The sequence below is a fragment of the Rhipicephalus microplus genome, chromosome X (genome assembly GCF_043290135.1).
Source record: "Rhipicephalus microplus isolate Deutch F79 chromosome X, USDA_Rmic, whole genome shotgun sequence".
NCBI lineage: Eukaryota > Metazoa > Arthropoda > Arachnida > Ixodida > Ixodidae > Rhipicephalus > Rhipicephalus microplus.
This window is the reverse complement of record NC_134710.1, coordinates 321,810,892-321,830,825: the sequence shown is the minus strand read 5'-3', so window position 1 is coordinate 321,830,825 and position 19,934 is coordinate 321,810,892. Positions and strand designations below refer to the sequence as shown.

At 44.6% G+C, this 19,934-nt stretch overlaps 1 protein-coding gene across 2 annotated transcripts; it reads left to right on the top strand.

The window, feature by feature from the left end:
- Positions 1–3,259: 3,259 nt before the first annotated feature.
- Positions 3,260–7,710, top strand: LOC119162085 (ubiquitin-conjugating enzyme E2 D4). Of its 2 annotated transcripts, XM_075881562.1 has the most exons (3): positions 3,260–3,533; positions 5,021–5,185; positions 7,227–7,330. In XM_075881562.1, exons 1-2 carry the CDS (start codon positions 3,312–3,314, stop codon positions 5,183–5,185), a joined length of 387 nt encoding a protein of 128 aa, XP_075737677.1. In that variant the 5' UTR covers positions 3,260–3,311; the 3' UTR covers positions 7,227–7,330. The 2 variants fall into 2 exon arrangements, with proteins under 2 accessions (XP_075737677.1, XP_037270460.2); XM_037414563.2 differs by lacking the exon at positions 5,021–5,185 and having other exon boundaries at positions 7,227–7,710.
- Positions 7,711–19,934: the final 12,224 nt, after the last annotated feature.

Genomic DNA, 19,934 nt, shown 5'->3' with positions numbered 1-19,934 from the left:
AAGTGATGTGGGCAGGTTTATCGACCAGAATAACAAGAAATTGGGAGCTTTTACTAGAGCTACACATCTGGATTAGCCTGAATGCATTCAGAGGTCTGGCAATAACTGCGCCCTGGTGTCCTATGTTTGGGAGGTGAATATTGTTCACCACTGCGTGCGATACGTTAGTGTTAACAAAGACCCGCTCTGTAAATAGCAAGTTAGACGTCTCAGAAGTAACGTCAAAAAATACGATAGCTATTGATATATCAGTCAACCAGTTACGTGTCATTTATTATTTCGTTGTGGCGAGTGTCAGACTTACCGCAGTTTGCCATTTTGTTTTCCACTTTGCAGAGTTCTAAAGAAGACGATGACGAAAATAATACTACTTATGCTTACGCAGGTCTCAATTAGGTACTAATATAGTATAATTGCAACGGATGCATCTATGAGTGGCGAGAAGGCAGGTGTGGGTATTTTTTCTCTCTCATTATTCTGGTCATTTTCATTACGCCTCCCAGATTAATGACCAATATTGGAAGCGAAGATAATGGCCGTTATACTAGCTATTGGTAAACTTCCTGCGACTCAATCGACAGCTTTGATAGTGTCTGACCCGTATTCCGTGTGGTCATTCTTGTCATTGTCGTCGACATCAGCAGTACTAGAGACTTTTAAATCATTAATCCCAGCAAACATTCGCCTAGTGCGAATGATATGGGTGCCAGGCTATCGTAGTATATTTATAAACTAGATGGCTGACAGACACACTTGCGCGAACATCTCTTGATCTTGCGATTGTGCCAATCTTGCCTCCTAACCTTATGTAACAGCAGCGAGGTTTAAAAAACTTTCCCTTCTTGAAGACTCATCAAAAATCATGATACCGAATTCAGATTTCTCGCACCTGCACTTCACATTGAATAATAAATGGTGTCCCACGCGTAAATTGGAAGTCTTGATAACAAAATTACGTTGCCGTGTACCACCTCTTAAATTCTACTTAAACAGGTCTGGTCTGGTGCCATCTTCTATGTGCTCAAGCTGTAATGAACCTGAACATATCGACCATTTTCTTATCACATGTCACCGATTTAAAAATCAAAGAAAAAACTGCTTCGAAATTTTATCCCGTAAATTATGAATATCACCTGACACTCGCAATATTTTGTCTTTTGGGGCCACTTCATTGGGACACAGCGACAGGAACATCTGCGGGGCTCTTTGCGAATTCATATATAACACAAGAAGATTACCTTGCTGAGTCAGCGATCAGCTCTCGCATTTTACTAGCCACACTACCACTTATTATTTAGCTGATACACTGCAATCATTCAACTTTCAGGAGAATTTCTTATAACGATTCCACCTCAGATATTCAACAAATTCTATTATTTCTCCCCCCCCGCTTTTTCTTTTCTTTTTTTGACATTGAACCAAATTAATTTCACAGTCAAAACACAGTAATCTTATTCCCCTAATCTAGAAAATCTATAGGTATTGACTTGCATTAACCACCACCTTCTTGGCCAATCCTCCTTAGTGGGTGAGAGCCACAAAAGAAAGGAACAAGCAAGCAAGCAAGCATGCTTGCGCAGGTGTATTTAGAAAAGTTCGAATACCTTTTTGGATTTCTGATTTCATTGTGTCACATTTGGCAGCAAAGTTGACTCATGGTATTTTTATAGGACGCTAGGGCCGAAAGGGTTAAACATTTTTCTTTGTCCAGTCGACAGCTTGTTCATACACTACACACCTTTTTATTATGTCACGGTCACATGGATCACGCCAGCTCGACTCTACGTCACCGCGTCATACGGCGAACGTTCGTGCATTGGTCTCCCAAATACAATTCAGTATCCAACATTACCTTTTGTTCTTTCAAAACCTAACAAATTACGCAAACAATTCTCTTAAGAGAACATGCTTGAAACCAGGACCGTACGTCACAGGTGAAAAATGTGTCCTTGTTAAACGAAGATTCAACTTACAACGCGCAGTTGATGAGCGTGATTTTTGCAGTACCACTTGTGGTATATACAGTCCTCTACTTACATTTACGTCTTAATACATTCGCTTCTTATTAAAGATGATAGGCCTTCTTTGGGACCTTTGACGCAAAAATTTTGGTCTGTCTGTCTGTCTGTCTGTCTGTCTGTCTGTTATTTGTCTGTTTGTCCACCCTTAATGGTACACTAAACGGCACTAAAGTGACCAAACGTCACTCCGAATGGCCGACCCTATCCGCAGCGCCCACCGATATTGCTCAAGGTTCAGCGTTCATGTTTCTCAGTTTTTCGAAAAACTCTTTTTAGCATTTAGGGGCAGTCCAAACTGGAGCACCCCAGATACCTGTTTAATAATTTGGGGCATGCCCCGCCCTGGTGGTGTAGTGCCTAAGGTACTCGGCTGCTGACCTACAGGTCGTGGGATCGAATCCGGGCTGCGGCGGCTGCATCTCCGATGGAGGCGGAAATGTTGTAGGCCCGTGTGCTCAGATTTGGGTGCACGTTAAAGAACCCCAGGTGGTCGAAATTTCCGTAGCCCTCCACTACGGCGTCTCTCATAATGATATGGGGGTTTGGGGACGTTGAGCCCCACATATAAATTAGTATTTTGGGGCATGGATATCTCGAACAAAGTGCTGGTTAGGATTTATGCCAAGCGGAGCTAACCTTACTATTTAGTAAACGACTTCAAGTTTATGTTAAAGATAAAGGGGTATTTTTCGGGCTAGTTGGTTGAATTTTGTGTTAAAAGGCTTTGCAGCGCAAGCACGAAAGTCCTGGATGTAAAGCGTACGGAAGGCGAAGGACGGTAGGCTTCAAGCTTATAACTGCAGAGTGTTCCCCCACTGCCATATAAAGAAACACTGTTATTCTTGTGTGGTTAACTATACCTGCATAATGCACTCTCTCACTCAGACAATTTACACATTTTTCCCAGTGGACAGAGCTCCCTACAACGGGCAAGTAGAAGAAAAAATAAAAAATAAAAATAGAGCCACTGTAATGAACTGCTTAGAAACGCTGATAAATGCTTATCTGCAGATGAAAATCATTCGGTGTATTAATAAATTACACTTGGTTGCCGTAGCTATCCCTAAAAACTTTTTTTGAATTCCCTCGCTATTCGGGCAAAATAAATTGCGGAGTATTTTTTCCGCGTTTTCTTTTTCTCCGATGATATAGAGGCTCATACGCGCCTGGAGCCATCGTGCCAACAGGGCTCGCCAGAGGTGATGACGAAGTAGCACGGACTGCACCCGGCACGTGCCGCCACTCGCAGCCCGAATCGTCCAGCAGTGCAGGTTCTGGAATTGCTGCAGCATGGCCACCGGTGGTCGGTTGCCCGCGCTGGAGCGCATCTCCAAGGAGTTCGTAAACATCAACCGAGCTCCGCCTGCCAAATGCAAGGCGGCTCCCGTCAACCCCAGTGACATGTTCAAGTTGGAGGCCACCATCCAGGGTCCGAGGGGAAGTGCGTTCGAAGATGGCACCTTCAAGCTTGACATCACGTTCCCGGCCGACTATCCATTTCGGCCGCCTCAGGTGACAGTTACTTACTCTTACTGCTTGAGTAACCGCCATCATGGTCTCTAGCTTTTTTGACCAGGGCCTATCACATGTTTGTATTTGGTGTTAGGCGCCGTCGACATACTGAGGTGGTCATATAGGCGTCACGGCACGCGGTCTCTATCGAGCCCAAAGCTCTCCACCGCCAGTTATCATCATGTGACTGCCGGCACAGCAGCTGCAAAGCTGCCTCTGAGCAGAGCGCGTCGGGGAGGCGGCTCCTTGCCGACGCACTGTGCTCGCCGGCAGCATTGCAGCTGCTGTGTGGAAAGCGCGTCAGTATGTCGATGGACGCCTATCACCATTCACAAACATGACATAACCCTATAACACGCGCATTGAGTAGAACAGTTTAAAAAAACAGAAACGTGGTAAAGGATGCTAAGGACACTGCGTGGGTCTTTTCCCACCTTATTTTGTCGCTCTGTGAGCTGGTGTTGCCTATGCGGTTCTTAGCGATGCCATAACACAGGACCATGATGCAACCGTTTGGCTCTTATTTGGCGGTTACATTTTAAGCGCTCAGCACTTGAGAGACTCCGCTTCTCATTCATGTGTAGATCTCGTGTGGTGGCTACACACGAATAATTAACTGGCCAGTGCAGGCTTAAAGCTAAGCTGTTTATTCTCAAAGCTGCTTTGTTATAGAAGAAGTAGTTCTAAACTAATGTACATGGTTTTTTACGCGTGCAGGGTGTTTCTCGTAAATGAAACCTATTACTTTTGAAAAAAAGGACTATAACTGAATGAAACCATCATTACGTGGCACTCATTACAGTACCTTTTTATTGTGCCCTATAAGTTTATAAACGAGGATAAATTATGGAAATTATTCTTTTTAATGCTAAGTGTGTTTTTTTTCTATTTAGAGGGCATTTCAGAACAACTGATCCTATTGTTTGTAGCAACATACATTTTCCGTGCTGATTCAAGTTTTCCGACATTTAAAGAAAGCATGCGACATATGAAATAGGACCACGTGATTGCACTCATGCGCTGAATCACTGCAGCGCTCTGATTTGAGCTCCAACCGAAGCAAGCGGTGCCATAAGACAGTCAACTTATCGCTAATCAGTGACAACTGCGCTTTGTTGCCTTTAGCACCTGTTATAAATACTGATGGACTGACAAGCCGTGGCCAGGGCCACTCATTTCGTCATGGTCCGCCCAATGATTGCTTCGCTTGAAGTACGTTTGAGAGCACTGCAGTACAGTAGTACACGAGCAATGACACGTGGTTTTATTTCCTACATCGCGGGCGTTGTTTCTTGATCCAAGTTAACTAATTAAGCACAGGACAAAATTATCCCAACGAGCACCGCATGATAGAGAAGCACATGCACTTTATTTTGCGGTGGTTAAGTAACTTTTGTTTAACATGAAGGTGTTTTATACTCGGGTCCACCGAGAATCCGTGATGTATTTACTTCACCCATATGACGTTGTAAAACATTTACCAACAGATTGCAATCAAAAAACGAGAAGGAAAGGTTCCGGAGCGGTGGGTTGAGCCAGCGGCCTCACGTTCCTCAGCGTCCAGAGCTCACCATTACACTACAGAGCGATCCTTCTCCAACTTGGTGCTGAACTTCCCGAGCTATGGCGGTCCTGACAGCTCAGAAACTTAGGTTTGTTTTAGTAATCAGTAGCGAGACGACACGACGGGCGGGTGTTGGGATCGCTTGCTCTAAAGGCCGTTGGGCCGCCCTACTTCGCACGTCGCTATGCACGTGCCTCCACATGGCGTGGTCAAAGTACGTATAGATGTTTTCTAGCGTTGTAGCTTACTCGCGCGCGCGCTTATCGCGGGATTCAGGTGCTTCGTACTTCTTATGCTTCTAAGACAGTCTGCTTTGAAGGTATAGTAGTGAGAGAGAACGTGGACGTCATTTCACTGGCTGCCATGTTCACGAAAGGAATTCGATGCGCACACATGATGCCATTGTTGTGGCAGTTGCTGTTTCGCGCTCGTCATGTGTGTGCTCATTTCGTGCGTGCGCTCTACTTGGTGTGCGCCTCAAGTTTCGAGTTGCTTGCCGTTCTTCGCGTGACATTGCAATTTGTTACTGCAGCATTCATTTCATAACCCGTGTGGTGAAACAATGCACAAGGAATGATCAACTACATCTGCGATGAAACGTTTAACTTCCGTGTTATCATAATCATCATCAGCCTGACAACATCCACTGCATGACAAAGGCCTCCCCCATGATAATCCAGTCAACTCCGTCCTGTGCTTGCTGCTGCCACTTTATAGGCGCCATCTTCCTAATCTCATCTGCCCACCTAACTTTCTGTCTGCCCCTAACCCGCTTGTCTTCTCTAGGAATTAAGTTACCCTTAATGACCAGTGGTTATCCTGTCTACGTGCTCCATGCCCGGCCCATGTCCATTTCCTCTTCTTGATTTCAGCTATGATATCCTTAACCCCCGTTTGTTCTCTAATCTCTGTTAACTTCTTGCCTCTTGCTGCGTTGTCCTCAAATTAAGCTGAACCCTCTTGGTAAGTCTCCGGCTTTCTGCTCCGTAGCTAAGTACCAGCAAGATACAGCTGTTATATACCTTGCTCTTGAGGTATAGTGGCAATCTACCTGTCAATATTTGAGAGTGCTCTCCAAATATGCTCCACCCCATTCCTACTCTTCTAGTTACTTCAAACTTGAGGTTCAGCTCCGTGGTTATTAGCTGTCCTGATACATTCTTTTACAACTTCAAGGGCGCTATTACCTATCTCGAAGCACTGCTCTCTTCCCAGGTGGTTGTACATCACTTTCTCTTTCTGCAGATCTTCTTAAGACTCTCCTTTCTGCTCTCCTTGTCTAACTCCGTAATCATGAGTTCCAATTCGTCCCCTGAGTTCCTCAGCAACGCAATGTGATCAGCGAAGCGCAGGTTACTGTGGTGCTTCCCATTATATCTTATCCCTTACTCTTCCCATTATAGAAGCAGCGATGGCGTAGTGGTTAGGGTGTCAACCTCGCGTGCAAGACGTGGTTCCAATCCTGGTGCTGTGCAGTTTCCAACCACATTTAAAAATATCTGCGCCATGATGGAATGGAATCAAGAATCTAGGGGTTTGGCCTCAATGGTGACCACCACCTGGAACGCACTCCCTCACCAGAGAAAGATTGGCCACACTTACTGGTACAGTATCTGGCCACTACCTCCCACATGCACACGTCAATTTCGTGTTGTACCGATTTTTAAAAAGTGAATTCAAGCACGTTTTTTAAATACTTGGTTCTAGTTACGTGATACTAATCAGGCTGTCATTAACTTGATTAGTATATGTGCTATGCCTGAATGATGCCGGCGTATGTAAATATTTTTTTGCTGGTTCAAAGTGATAACGAGTAAAATGTTGCTTCAACGGTCACATACAAGCGTGCACTTTAGCTCTCCCAGGGATTTTTGTGTGACGTAAGCGAGTAGCATACGTTTGAGAGCATTACACATTTTCATGGTTTCTCAGAGTGCGTAATAAACGGTACTGCAATCTGCCTTGATGTCTAAGCGCTAGTACTTCACCGAAGTTTTCGATGCTCGCTTTCTTTTAAGGTCGATTCTTTTTTTCAATTCAAGATTAGATTTGCACGTTACGCCAACTTCGGCGTTTTCGTCCATATTTGTTCTCGAGAACTTTAGTTTTTTGCTTATTCTGCATTGCAGGTCAAGTTCAAAAGCAAGATCAACCACCCCAACATCGATTGGGACGGCAACATTTGCCTCAACATGCTCACATCGATTTGGACTCTCGCTCAGTCCATTTCCAAGCTTCTCACTGCCATTTGCTGGCTGATGAGCAACCCGAGCGTCACCGACCCCCGCGCGACCAACGGGGCCTCCGGCTACCGGAAGAATCGGGGCCACTGCAAGAAGACGGCGCGTGAGTGGACCAAGAAGCACGGCTTCAGGAAATGACCACTGCTATCCACACGAGCCATGCCAGCTGCAGCATGCAAACTCCTCTCATGCTGCCTAGCTTGAGGACACTTCAGCTTAAAACACATTCAGCTGTCCCAAAAGCTTCCACAGTGGGCATGTGCTATTCTTTTTTTTAAATTTTTTTTCTTGTACGTGGATAGCCCAAAGGTGCATTTTCAAGCTAATAAAACAAAGGTCCACTTTCGCGTGCGGCTAACTTTGACACCTTATTCATTGCTGATGTCGCAGTTGTGTGCAAAGCAATCTGCTTTCATGATGAGAATTTTCGCTCCTTCGTATACAGCGTGATTAGTGAAGACCTCGCTTCGCGGAAATTCCGACGTCAGCGTCGGTTTTGTTGTTAGTGAAAAAACATCTTGTCTATGACCGAAAAATCGAAATGTGGAAATGAAAAGTGGGCGACTTTTAAGCGTGGCCTTTAGGAGTTAGTTTAACGCGATAGCTATATCCTGTTCCTTGTGCGTACTGAGTACAAAATGACTTGTGTCAGTGCATGTTTTGCATTCGGCTGCATTTTGTGTAATGAGTAGCAGCTTGGTAACAAGCTAGTAAGCAGTGCAATTAACATCTTATATATGCAAAATATTCAAAATGAAACAAATCAAAATATACATTTTTCATATAGAGTACCCAGGAACAGTACGAAAATAATTAGGTGTTGTAGAAAAAGTTTCCATTCACGTAGACAAAGAATATCGGAATCAAGGTGCTGCTTCATTGGTCTTGCCATGCGGCGAAGCATTGCATGGTCTTACAGAGAAAGCTGTTATGAGATCACAATACGGGTCACGCGCAGCGCCGTAGTTGTCCGCAACCGCCGCCGCCGGTGTCTGTAACTACTGCAGCACAAAATAAGGAAGGAAACTCAAATGAAAAACACCAAATACTTGTGGTGTCATAGTCAGATTCGAACCCTGGTCCACTGCGTGCCAGTGAGGCATGCCAATGCTTGTGATTCGTACACAAATTTTCTTTAAGCAGGCTTGATCTCAGAAAAAAGATTGCGTTATTATGAGCAATAAGGTGTTTTAGAACGGCAAAAAAAAAAAAACGGCGTCACATAATGCGAATAGCGTGAGGAGTGGGTCGTCCATTACTCCAACACATTACAAAAGCTTGTTCTTCATCACCTGTGGCACATACCCACTTCAGGCGCAATTCTTCATCGTCGTCAGCTACTGAATGAATCAAAAAATTCGTTACAGATGTTTAGCGGATACCACCCGTCTCCGAAAAATGGCAAAGGGTAGCATACTAAATGCTGGCCTAATATGCTGAAATTATCAATATTTTGGCATAGTGAATACCAAGCAATGGTGCTTCTAGCATTTACACAATGATTGTTAGAAAAGCTTATGAAAGGCCTTTGCTGTGACTGTGCTGTGGTTCCGCGACGGCCAGGAGGTTTTTTTTTTTGTGACACAAGTGAACTCGTACAAATTTCTCAGTAAATTTTTGTTTTTGTTTACGTTGAGAGCCTGAATGTGTTCAAGTATAGTATGAATTCTCGTGGTGTGAATAATCCTTCTGTACATAATATGTCCAATGCACTTCGCTTTTTTGTCTAGCGTCAACTCTCTCTATGAGCCACCTCACTTCGCATTAGTTGGCGTCCAATATATGCATCCAATTACATTTCTCTGCATTTCGCACCCTGTAATAAAAAAACTATCGCACGCAGTTCTGAAACGTTTGATCTGCTTCGCCGTCCAAGCCGAGATGTCCTCTGGTGGCCTTCTTGTCATGAGAAAAAGCTCTGCAGCCAGCGCAAGCACATCGAACCCTATAGCTACGTATGAAGCTCGCACATAACCACAGTGCCCAAAGGTCAGCAGCTACACACTTGCTGCTGAGGAGGCAATTTGAGGTACACACTTGCTGTGGAGGAGACAACTTGAGGCCGTAAATAAAACAAACTCATGAATGGCTGCATATGTGTCAGGCTGACGCATAACATCGTCGCCATCAAACTTGAAGCGAAGGTGCTGTCATCATCGGACTCTTTAGGCTCGTCTTGACTCAATTCAGATGCGGTTGCAAGACAGTTTTGAGTGGCCCTATTTTTTTTTTTTTGCAGCGCAAATGAGCACTCATACGCGCGTGACCACGGCTACGTAAGAGCCACTAGTGACACTAGTTGCGGCTCTCTGTCTGATACAACAATAGAAGCGAAACCAAAGCAGCTGGAAACTGACTGAGAAGTTCACCTCCACTCTTTAGACACACGGAAGACCTTCGGAAATACATTTTGTGGAATAAATTTTTCCTGACTCCTAGGAAGAGCTCACCGATGACTAGCTGGCATAAATTTCTGGCAAATATTACTGCTCTACACTGTCATATTGCGAAGCTTGCACCTTAGTTTGACAGTTGACTTGCAAAAGTGCTTTTGATTAGAGAACTTTGATGTTACTGTAGCATAATCACGACGGGCACAGACTTCTGCCCATTTCGCCTGTCAGGTGCATTTCAATTTGCACGCCCAGTGGTTTGCGCAAAGGTCCGCTGAAAAAACTATGCTGCCAAAACCGGCAAATTCAAAATTATCCTGAAAGTTCAGTGGCTGGAATAGGCAATAGAAAGTGCTGGCTGCACGAAAAACGTATTCAACATTTCCAAATTGACGATGTAAGCGTCAATTACCGGTGATCTATTTGACCAGGCGTGGTAGCAAAAGTGTTATGAGAAAAGGTGCAGTAACGTGTGTGGCTTTCGTAGTGAATGACCCACTTTAAACAATGAATTCATGATAATCGCATAATATGACGGCAGATTGTAATAACCGCTTGTACCACGCTTTATTACGGTGATGTTACATATTGCCTAGTGAAGCATGCATACAGGACGCATGTGTGTATAAAGCATGTATCTTACTTTCGCTTGCATTTCCAAGCAGAGAAAGTTATTTTCACTGTAGTCCCAAACAGTCGTGTGACTCTGTGGTAGAATCCTTGCTTGCCCCGAAAACTACCTGGTGTCGAACCTCACTCAGAACCACAAGTTTTATTGACAATTATATTTGCATCTTTCTCGATTGTTCGGTCATGCGCAAGATGATGATTTTTCAGTCACATCCGCCGACCCCAGGGCCGACACCGACCCCAGCATTTTTGCGAAAGGGAATCTTTAACGCTATCTGTTAATAAAAAAAAATGGCAGAACCCACCTTGGGAATCGATGTTATTCGAAGCAAGCGGAGGGAAGGTTCTTTTGTTGTAATTTTATAATAGAAAAAAACGTTATCAAATGGCGCAAAAGATATGTACAAATGTAGGCACAGACGTTTATTGAATAGTTGTATATGTTTTCTACAGCCAGTTGTTTACATTTGCGTGAAGATGCCAGCAGTAACATGAGTAATACCAGCACCAGAAGCAGTAAGCTGATTGGTAGCGCTTGTGCTTTCGAGCTTGCAGCCCTGGATAGTGGTACATAAACCAACTTCTATTGGAAGGCTCCCAACTATTAACAACGTCGACGTTAACCAGACGTGACTCGCTACTATAGGAGTACATGTGTAAAGTATGTTTGGCAGAACTGCTACCACAGTTGATGTTTCATCAACATTATAAGCTTGCATTAGTGTATCTTTCCCCAGCAGTTTCAATACCAGAAGTGGTTTCGTGGTAGAAGACTGGATTGCTAGGCAGTATGTTGGCTTCGAACCCTGCTGTGACCCTGATATTCATAGTTTGCATTTGTCAAGTCAACGCTTCTGATGCCAGTTTTTCTTACCTCTCTCGCATTTACATTACCCACGTCTGTTTTTGCCGTTCCTGTGCAAGTATAAACTGTATCACCCATGGCAAATACCTGCAGGCCTTGGCCCGCAATATATGGGTATATGCCACAGGATTTTAGAGAGAAAAGTTTCACGACGTACGCGGCAGAATTGTTATATTATTCATGTCATGACCTGCATACATATTCATGAAACCTTCTTACCTATTTATAACAATTTCTATCTACCCCAAGCTGAGAAAGCAACGAGGAGCACCCAGACGTAAGCGACCAGATAGATAGACAGATACGTTGATAGAAACGCTCAAAGTACCAGCAGTTCGCTAGGAAATGCTTCACTAATAATCATCAAACTCTTTGGCACAAGTCAGAATGAAACTCAAACTGTTTGCGTGGCCTACAGATTTGTTAGCACACACCCACACTTTCACTGCCACAACTGTTATGAGAACACAACTAGGGCCGTTTTCGGCACCGTTTAGTTGTCCACCGCCGGCTGTGTCCGAAACCGCTATAGCACAAATTGAGAAAAGTTCAACGGAATAAGCAAAAATATCCAGGGTAGAACTGGGTTTGAACGTGGGTCCGCAACTGTGGGAGCCCAGTGTTCTATCATAGAGACCCAACTGCATGTGCTCAGAACACTTTCACAAAAAGAGCTTATATCAGCGTAAAGTTGGAAAGGAACCACGTTGAAATGTAAGAAAGAAGTGCCAATTTAAGGGCTAGTTTTTTTTTGTTAGACAAAATCATAATGCGAACTAACACACAATGATGCCGAGGGAAGTTTAAGAGGTGGTATTAAAAGTAACTTTATTGTAAATGTGAAGAAAGTGGATGAAAAAAGAACTTGCCGCCGGCAGGCACCAAGCCTGTAACTTTCGAATAACGCGTTCGATACTCTACCAGCGGGCTACGACGGCGGTCATCGCTTCATCTACTTTATAGAGTGTATATGAGAATTTAAGCGCAGAAGCGTCAGTCAGCGCCGCCAGCCATCAAGGCGAGTGTCAAACCCCTATTGTTACAGTGAAACCTCTTATGAGATCAAGACAAGGATCAGATCTGGTGGTTTCGCCACCGCTGCCGGTGTCTGTGACCACTATCACACGGATAACAGCAAAAACTAACCAAATAAAAACCCCGAGGACAAAATGAGAATAAAGCCGGGTCTTGTACGTGACAGGCGAACACTATACCGTAGAGCTGCGCTGGTGCCGAAAGCTTCGTTGCAAACAGGCTTCATGTCGCGCGAATAATCACTTCAACATGCATAAGAAAGCGTTTTAGAACAATATACAGAAACAACCAGGCATCACACAACGGGAATCGCATAAATATTAGGTCGTTCAATGCTCAAACCCATTGCAAACGCCTCAGGCCTTCTTCTTCATCGTCGTCGGCCACATAATCAAGAAAGTTCATGCAATGCCGTACAAAAGTGTAGCGGATACAACACGTATCCAAATAATAACAAATAGTGGCCTTGTGGACACTTCCCACTACGCAAAAGTTTTACTGATTTTTGGTATAGAGGCTTCTATGCATATGTACCTGTCCTTGTTTTTTCAAGAATGTTTCAAAAGGCTCTAAAAAGACTGCTCTTCAAGTGTTCGCTCTGCATGTGCTGCGTGTTCCGCGCCTACGTGGAGTTTTTTGTTCTTCGTTTTCTTTTTTTGCGACATGTCAGCGACTGGTAGCATGAGATCTTAAGAGCTGGAAGTTTACCAATAATACCTCGCATACTACCTGAAGGCATCAAGCATGCCAGACTGAGACCCTCGCTATAGATTAAAGAAAGAAGCGTAAATATAATGGCACAATTTTCTCCGATGAACAATAATAAAGGAGCCTTCCGACGCATCAAAGCCTTGATGCTGACTTCATTAACTTGAAGTGGCGCTCGCCAGAACTACTGCAAGCGGAAATTACGATGAACGGCGTAGACCTGCAATTCGATAAATGTAACGTTAGATGTAACCGTGACATTGCATGAGAGTAGTGATTACTATCGTTTTTTTATTTCTTTAGCATGACTTTTCTTGGAATTCGGAAGGGATTAAAGCTCTCCGACTTTTTGAGCTTGAAAACGGCAAAGCCGGCAAAAGAATACGCTGAATGCCACGGCCCTGGAGGAAACGCGCCGGGTACGACCGTAGGCGCCGTTGTTTTGAAAAGGTGAAGGGGGAAATGTAAGAGCGTTTATATATAGACGCCATCGCAACAAGAAAGATCAGCAAAACTACCAAACATTATGGAAGCATTCGCGAGATATCTCGTTTCGTACATGATGTTCACTCTTCAAGCATCAAATTTTAACCATCGCAACGGCGTCTTCTATACGTTGGAAGTAACGGGCAATATGGTGTGCACGCTGCCTATACATAAGAGTTCTCGTTTAATTTCAGTGAAGGGTCATCATATACGTTACAGGATGAAACGTGGTGAGGTACCGCGCGAAAATCGAGTTTAAGGTAGGCGGGCACTATATTGTATTTTAAAATATATAGATTGATTGATTGCTAAGTGGGGTTTAACGTCCCAAAACCACCATATGATTGAGAGACGCCGTAGAGGAGGGTTCCAGAAATTTCGACCACCTGGGGTTGTTTAACATGCACCCAAATTGGAGCACATGGGCTTACAACATTTCCGCCTTCATCGAAAGTGCAGCCGCCGCAGCTGGGATTCGATCCCACGACCTGTGGGTCAGCAACCTAGCACTTTACCACTAGACGTACGCGGCGGGTCTTAAAATTTCTAGGCTCAATAACTTTGAACTTTGTGCTCCTATATCGCTGCCACTCTTTCTGCACTAATGGACAGTTATTGTTTACTGGGCTTAGCGGGATATTCAGCTTATCGTGATAGCAGCATCGAAGTGCACATGCGTAGTAACGTACGTGACCCGTACCGTTCACCATACGCACGCTATTTTTTCAGAGTTAACGTTACCGTGTCAGCGTGGTCTACGTAGTTAGTGTACGTAAGCATGGTGGAGCTTTCGGACTCCCGCTCTGAAGTAATCTTGGCGTTGTTGTTGAAACAATAACTTCGTTCACAGCAAACGACTGTTTAAAATGGCTTCGCTTGCCCTCAAATTGATTCGATGACCAAGTATTATTGATAAGTTAGCTTAATTTTTCAGATAGCTTCCCATTTTGAACGTCTGTCGGCCAAACTAGAAGAGCGATGTAAAGAAATTGGTAGAATAAATGTTTTCACATTTTGTTCATGGTTCATATTTATTTGCTTTTATTATTACTAAAATAAACTTGTAAAATTCCTTCGCGCGGCGACACATGCGAACATTCCTGCTTTTTGTTGCTTTTCACTGTTCTTCAACTTCTTAACCATCCAATAGGTGGCGCCAATATCCCAGCTGGCGCCCGTAAAAAACGTAAATAATATCTCGCTAAACTGGAAGGCACCGTTGGAATCTACCGCTTGTGGAATGGTAACTGTACTCCCTTAACCACGCTGTCACGCTAACAGTAAACTATATTTCTGTAATATCTTTAGCCTTCAGTGGACGGAACTCGCTAGTGAAACACGTAAAGCAACGAGATCTTGAAAAGTGCTTGATGGACCCTTAATTAGAACTACTGGTCAATGATATGAGAAGTCATTGGAAGAAAGAAAAGTGGTTGAAAAGATAACTTGCCGCCGGCGGGTACCGAACCTGTGACCCGCAAGTAACGCGTCCGATGCTCTACCACTGAGCTACGGTGGTGGTCATCGCTTAGTCCACTTCATAGATATATATGTGCATTTATACTTGGCAGCGTCAGAAAGTGTCTCCAGTATATCGATTATGGCGACTGTGGAGCAGTCTAATTTTTTCGCTTGTTGGCATAACGTAGCATGTGATCTTACTGCGAGCTGGCAGTTGACCAATAATTCCTCGCCTACTTTCTGAAAGCATGAAGTCTGCCAGAACGCGCAGTGGCCATTTTAGGATAGTGTGGAAAAAGGCAATGTTACGCTCATGGTTTTTCGTTTCTTATACGGCATGGTTGAGGCATGCACGGAGAAACGAAACCAGGCTACTGATCGGAAAGGTGATAGGCATGCAGCCCGATTACGCAACCTCATTCTACTTTGGAAGGCGAAGCTGAGGGGTCTTCTAGGTTGTTTTGAACACAGTCTGTCTAGTGCCCCTGAATAGACCTGATGTTATCTGATTCGCATCAGCGGTTTTGCTTCTTAATAGCTGGTCAATAAGATCAACAGAAGGGATTCTAAGAGGAGCTAAAGGTGCCAGGGGAAGACTTTACATTGTGTTGGCCGATAAAAACAACTAATTTGACGGTATTAAGTGGACACAGCAAGTACAGGGCTAGGTTGATTAACAGAACGTATGTAGGAAAAGCCTTTGACATCAGTAGGCGCAGTGAGGCTGATCACAATTAGCAGTGTAAAAAGCACCTTGTTTTCAAAGCGGGTATAAAATTTTTGAAATTCAAGGCATCCTTGTAGTGGTGTGTTGCAAAATTATTTAGGTAAAATTAGGCTATACTGATACCATCATTCCTGGCAATTGCATAGTCAAAAGAATTCAAATATTGCATTGGTATTTGCCTGCAACCTCAGAGGGGTCGTTTTTACCAAGTTTTAATCTCCTCCCTGTGTACGTTTTGCCGATGTCTCTTGTAGACGTAATTTAGCGTTCTCAGCAGCACATTTGTTAACCTTAAGCTCAGACCTCACTGCGAATCAAGGGTTACGCATTTCATGTATATTTCTGATGCGCTTTCTTTCTCTTTCTTTGAAACCCTCATTCTGCAATCTAAGTTTTGTGATCAAATGACCATGTAATTGGCCTGATTTTGGGTCACACCAGGCTCACCAGGTTCTATTTATCCCACAGAAAATGACTCGAAGGCAAAAGCGATCTTGTTTTTTCCTTGGTCTCATTATATTGTACCGATTCCCATTATGTGCAAGACTTTTGCACCTATCGTGGTTCTACATGGCCTCCTGGATTGGGCGCATATCAGGCTTCCTGCGCGCTATGTTCCTCCAAGATCGGCCCACCCATGACCAAGTGATTATGTCATGTCATTAGTTCATCATATGACATCACAGTTTCTTCACTATGATGTCATGATAATAAAATACGACGACGTAATCACATGTTGATGATATTTTTTTGCTTCACTTGTGTTGACACTCACGCCGACGGCAATGTTCCGTGTTCAATAAGGCATCCAAAGCTTTCGCCTTAAATGTACTAAATAGCACGCCTATACAGCTTCTTATGAGCCCCGCTTCCTAGTTCAACAATATTTCGTCAGTTTTCACAGCTGCCGCGGAGATCGCAAGGCTTTTACTTGTTCAATAAGCATGTAGGGTCTCGTTAACTAATTGAACTGCAAGAGTCAGCAGCAATAGTAGGTGCTAGAAGAGGACAGGACAGGCCGCTTTTTTGATGAGTCAACTTGTATTTGGGCGAAACTATGCCCAGAAAACGGGACATCACTCAGCAAGCAATACACACTGCAAACTGATAGCAGCGAACATAGAGCATCGGCCGTCGATATTCTGCCAAGCAGCGAAGTGCGCTGCCATTTATACACGTGCCACCGAAGACTCCAGCATTATCGCTATAGTGGCCGCGTAAGTTACAGAACTAACACTAATGTGCATGTTGTGCGCGTAATCGCATCGGGGAGTTCTAAGATTATTTAGATGGCTCCTAGTCATTCGGGCGCGTATTTCGGAAAGAAGCGGTACACGCAAAATGGTGCGGTAAGAAAAATAAAAAGGAGCGCGTGTGGCATGCATTTCCATTACAACATTACAAATTTTTATGGCCGTCATCGCTTCACCAGGGAGACTGATCTTTTGTTTTTTTTTGTTTATATGACTCGACGGTCTTCACCGCAGAGCGCTCGGTGCTCGGTGGTTGCTCGCTAAAGATTAGGCGAGTTTTTTTGCAACACCACTGCCGTCTTTATGCTTTGACGAACAGATTTCGCTGTCAAAACACATATAGAGTCACGTAATAAGGTATGCACACGAACGCCGCCTTAACAAGATTCATGCATTCTGTTCACGTGGCGCAAGATATATGCATGAACCGAATTACGACGTGGCCGAAATAATTTGATATGAACGCGCTTGCGTCATTCCTGCAGCCCACGAGTGTTGCTCAGCCGTTGATAAAACTCGACTAAATTTGGCGTTGCACGCGCAAATATCCGTTTAGGCACAGCTTGGCACAACATGTCAGATTGGCGCAGAATGGCCTAATTGGCGCGGCAATTCCACCCATGGGTTTGGTCACGTAACACCTCCCCAATTCTGTTATTTACTATCACATGCTCTTATATTTGTTTAGTGTGAACTTTCATATATTTTTGTACACATTATTTTCTGTTTTCCTGCTATTTTCTCACGTGGTCATGACGTGGACAAAGGGAGCCGACTCGATGTTCAGATGCAACTGTTTATACGGCTGAACTCGTGACCAGTAAATGTGAAGTCAAATTACTGCAACACACTTTCAGTGATTCTGGCGAAAGAGCATTGACCCTCGGTTATCTGACAAATGGTGAAGCGCGTTGACATGTAAGCTTTAACCGTGTGCACGCAACTTCCGCACGGCAGCGACAAACCACAGATTGATTGATTTGTGGGGTTTAGCGCCGCCAAACCACCACATGATTATGAGAGACGCCATAGTGGAGGGCTCCGGAAATCTCGACCACCTGGGGTGATTTAATGTCCACCCAAATCTGAGTACATGGGCCTACAACTTTTCCGCCTACATCGGAAATGCAGCCGCCACAGCCGGGATTTGATTAGGCGACCTGCAAGTCAGGAGCCGAGTACCTTAGCTGCTAGACCACCGTGGCCGGGCGCGACGAACCACAGCAACGAGCTACAAGATTTGCTGTCGCGGAGGCCCATCTCTCACCGCCGCTTGTCGCGTCGCGCGTTTCTGGAAAGCTATAAAAGATCTCTTGTCGCCCGGAAGCCAGCGTGGCGACTTCCAGCAACATGGCCGCGCCTCTGGTCCTCGATTTGTTTGCAATTTACTTTCGATGCCTGTTATCCGCGTGTACTTCAAGGAGTACAAGTTACCCGCCACCTTTTAAAGACGATACTCTTTCTTTGGGACCTTTAACGCCAAAATTTTGGGATGTCTTTGTCTCTGTCTGCCTGCCCATTTGTCTGTTTGTCCGCGGCAACAATCCCCCTAAAAGCACCAAACGATCCCTAAAACGGCGAACCCCATCCGCAGCGCCCACCAATATTGCTCAAGTTTCAGCGTCCATACTTGTGCGATTGTCAATTAAAAAGCCACTATTGCGCATGTCCGGGGCACCATAACAAAACGTCGATGTTTTGTATGGGTGCCTTTATACTAGAGAAGGCATGCATAAGTAATTCTAAGGATCGTAGCGTTTATCACGCTGAGCTGACTGTGTAAAGCGATGCTCAAATAGGCAAGTGTTTCCAACGCTTTGCATAGATGAAATGGCGGTGGCACCTGCCCGTCGCTTTGAGTTCTACTCCTGATCGCCTCCGACACAGGCGCGCCTATTTCTCCGGTGGCGCTCGCGCCATCCTTTGTTTTCAAAGATAGCCAGATAGCGCTCGTGTCTAACGTCGTTGATGCGCTCGTTCGCCTTCGCTGCATGGTTCGAGACTCTCTAACGCAGCGCTTCCAGAATACAATTCACCGATTTTTCCTGCAGAACATCAAATAAACATTTTGTTTTTTCTCTCCACACGCAAGACTATCGTCTTTCGACGAAATTTGCAGTGAAACATGCAGATTCGGGGACAATTTTTTTACATTCTCATCTCACGCGGAGAGTGAGAGAGCGGCCGTATTTTGTCCTAAATCTCGTTATCGAAGGTTTGTTTTGATGTCTCGACGGTAGCTTGTGACAATTGGATCACTTGCTGCAATGCGAATCTGTCGTGCGAAGTGCATCGTAGACGTCGTCGCGTATGCTTCTGGGCAGCCTGCCGTGGTTAAACCAAAGATTGTGAAAAAAGGTCGTGAAATGCCTTTGAACCTTCCTTATTTCACACAAGACAGTAATCAATTTCGCATGTTGTAGATAGATATGTGGGGTTTAACGTCCCAAAACCACCGTATTATTATGAAAGACGCCGTAGTGGAGGACTCCGGAAATTTCGACCACCTGGGGTTCTTTAACGTGCACCCAAATCTGAGCACACGGGCCAACAACATTTCCGCCTCCATCGGAAATGAAGCCGCCGCAGCCGGGTGTGAACCCACGCCCTGTGGGTCAGCAGCCGTGTACCTTAGCCACTAGACTACCGCGGCGGGGCTATTTCTCGCATGTTGTCGTCCACAACTTTTAAAATTCAATTCGAAATTTACGGGTACGTACTTGATAGTTTTCATTCAAGCAGCAAGGACACTTTGTCGCTGACATGAGCTTGCAGCCGTCGTGATGCGATGGCATGACGGAGCAAGTTTGTCGCTGTCGCTAGGAAATCGCGTGCATGTGGTTAGGGCTTTATACATGTGCTGTCTAATATTCCAGTCTTATCCCTGATTGTCACGCAAGCTCTGGAATAATGTCGAGTGTTAGCGTCTTGCGCGCAATCTCGACAGAACGATCTTTTCTTTGAGATCACAAACCTTCTCGAACAATGAGGCGCAGTTTTTACTGAGCATTCTTGACCCAGGTTTCATGGGCGAAA

Excerpts from the sequence above, each read along its gene's own strand:
- LOC119162085 (XM_037414563.2), top strand. The coding sequence starts at position 3,312 with ATGGCCACCGGTGGTCGGTTGCCCGCGCTGGAGCGCATCTCCAAGGAG. Across the intron at positions 3,534-7,226 it reads ATCCATTTCGGCCGCCTCAG|GTCAAGTTCAAAAGCAAGAT; the intron begins GTGACAGTTACT and ends TCTGCATTGCAG.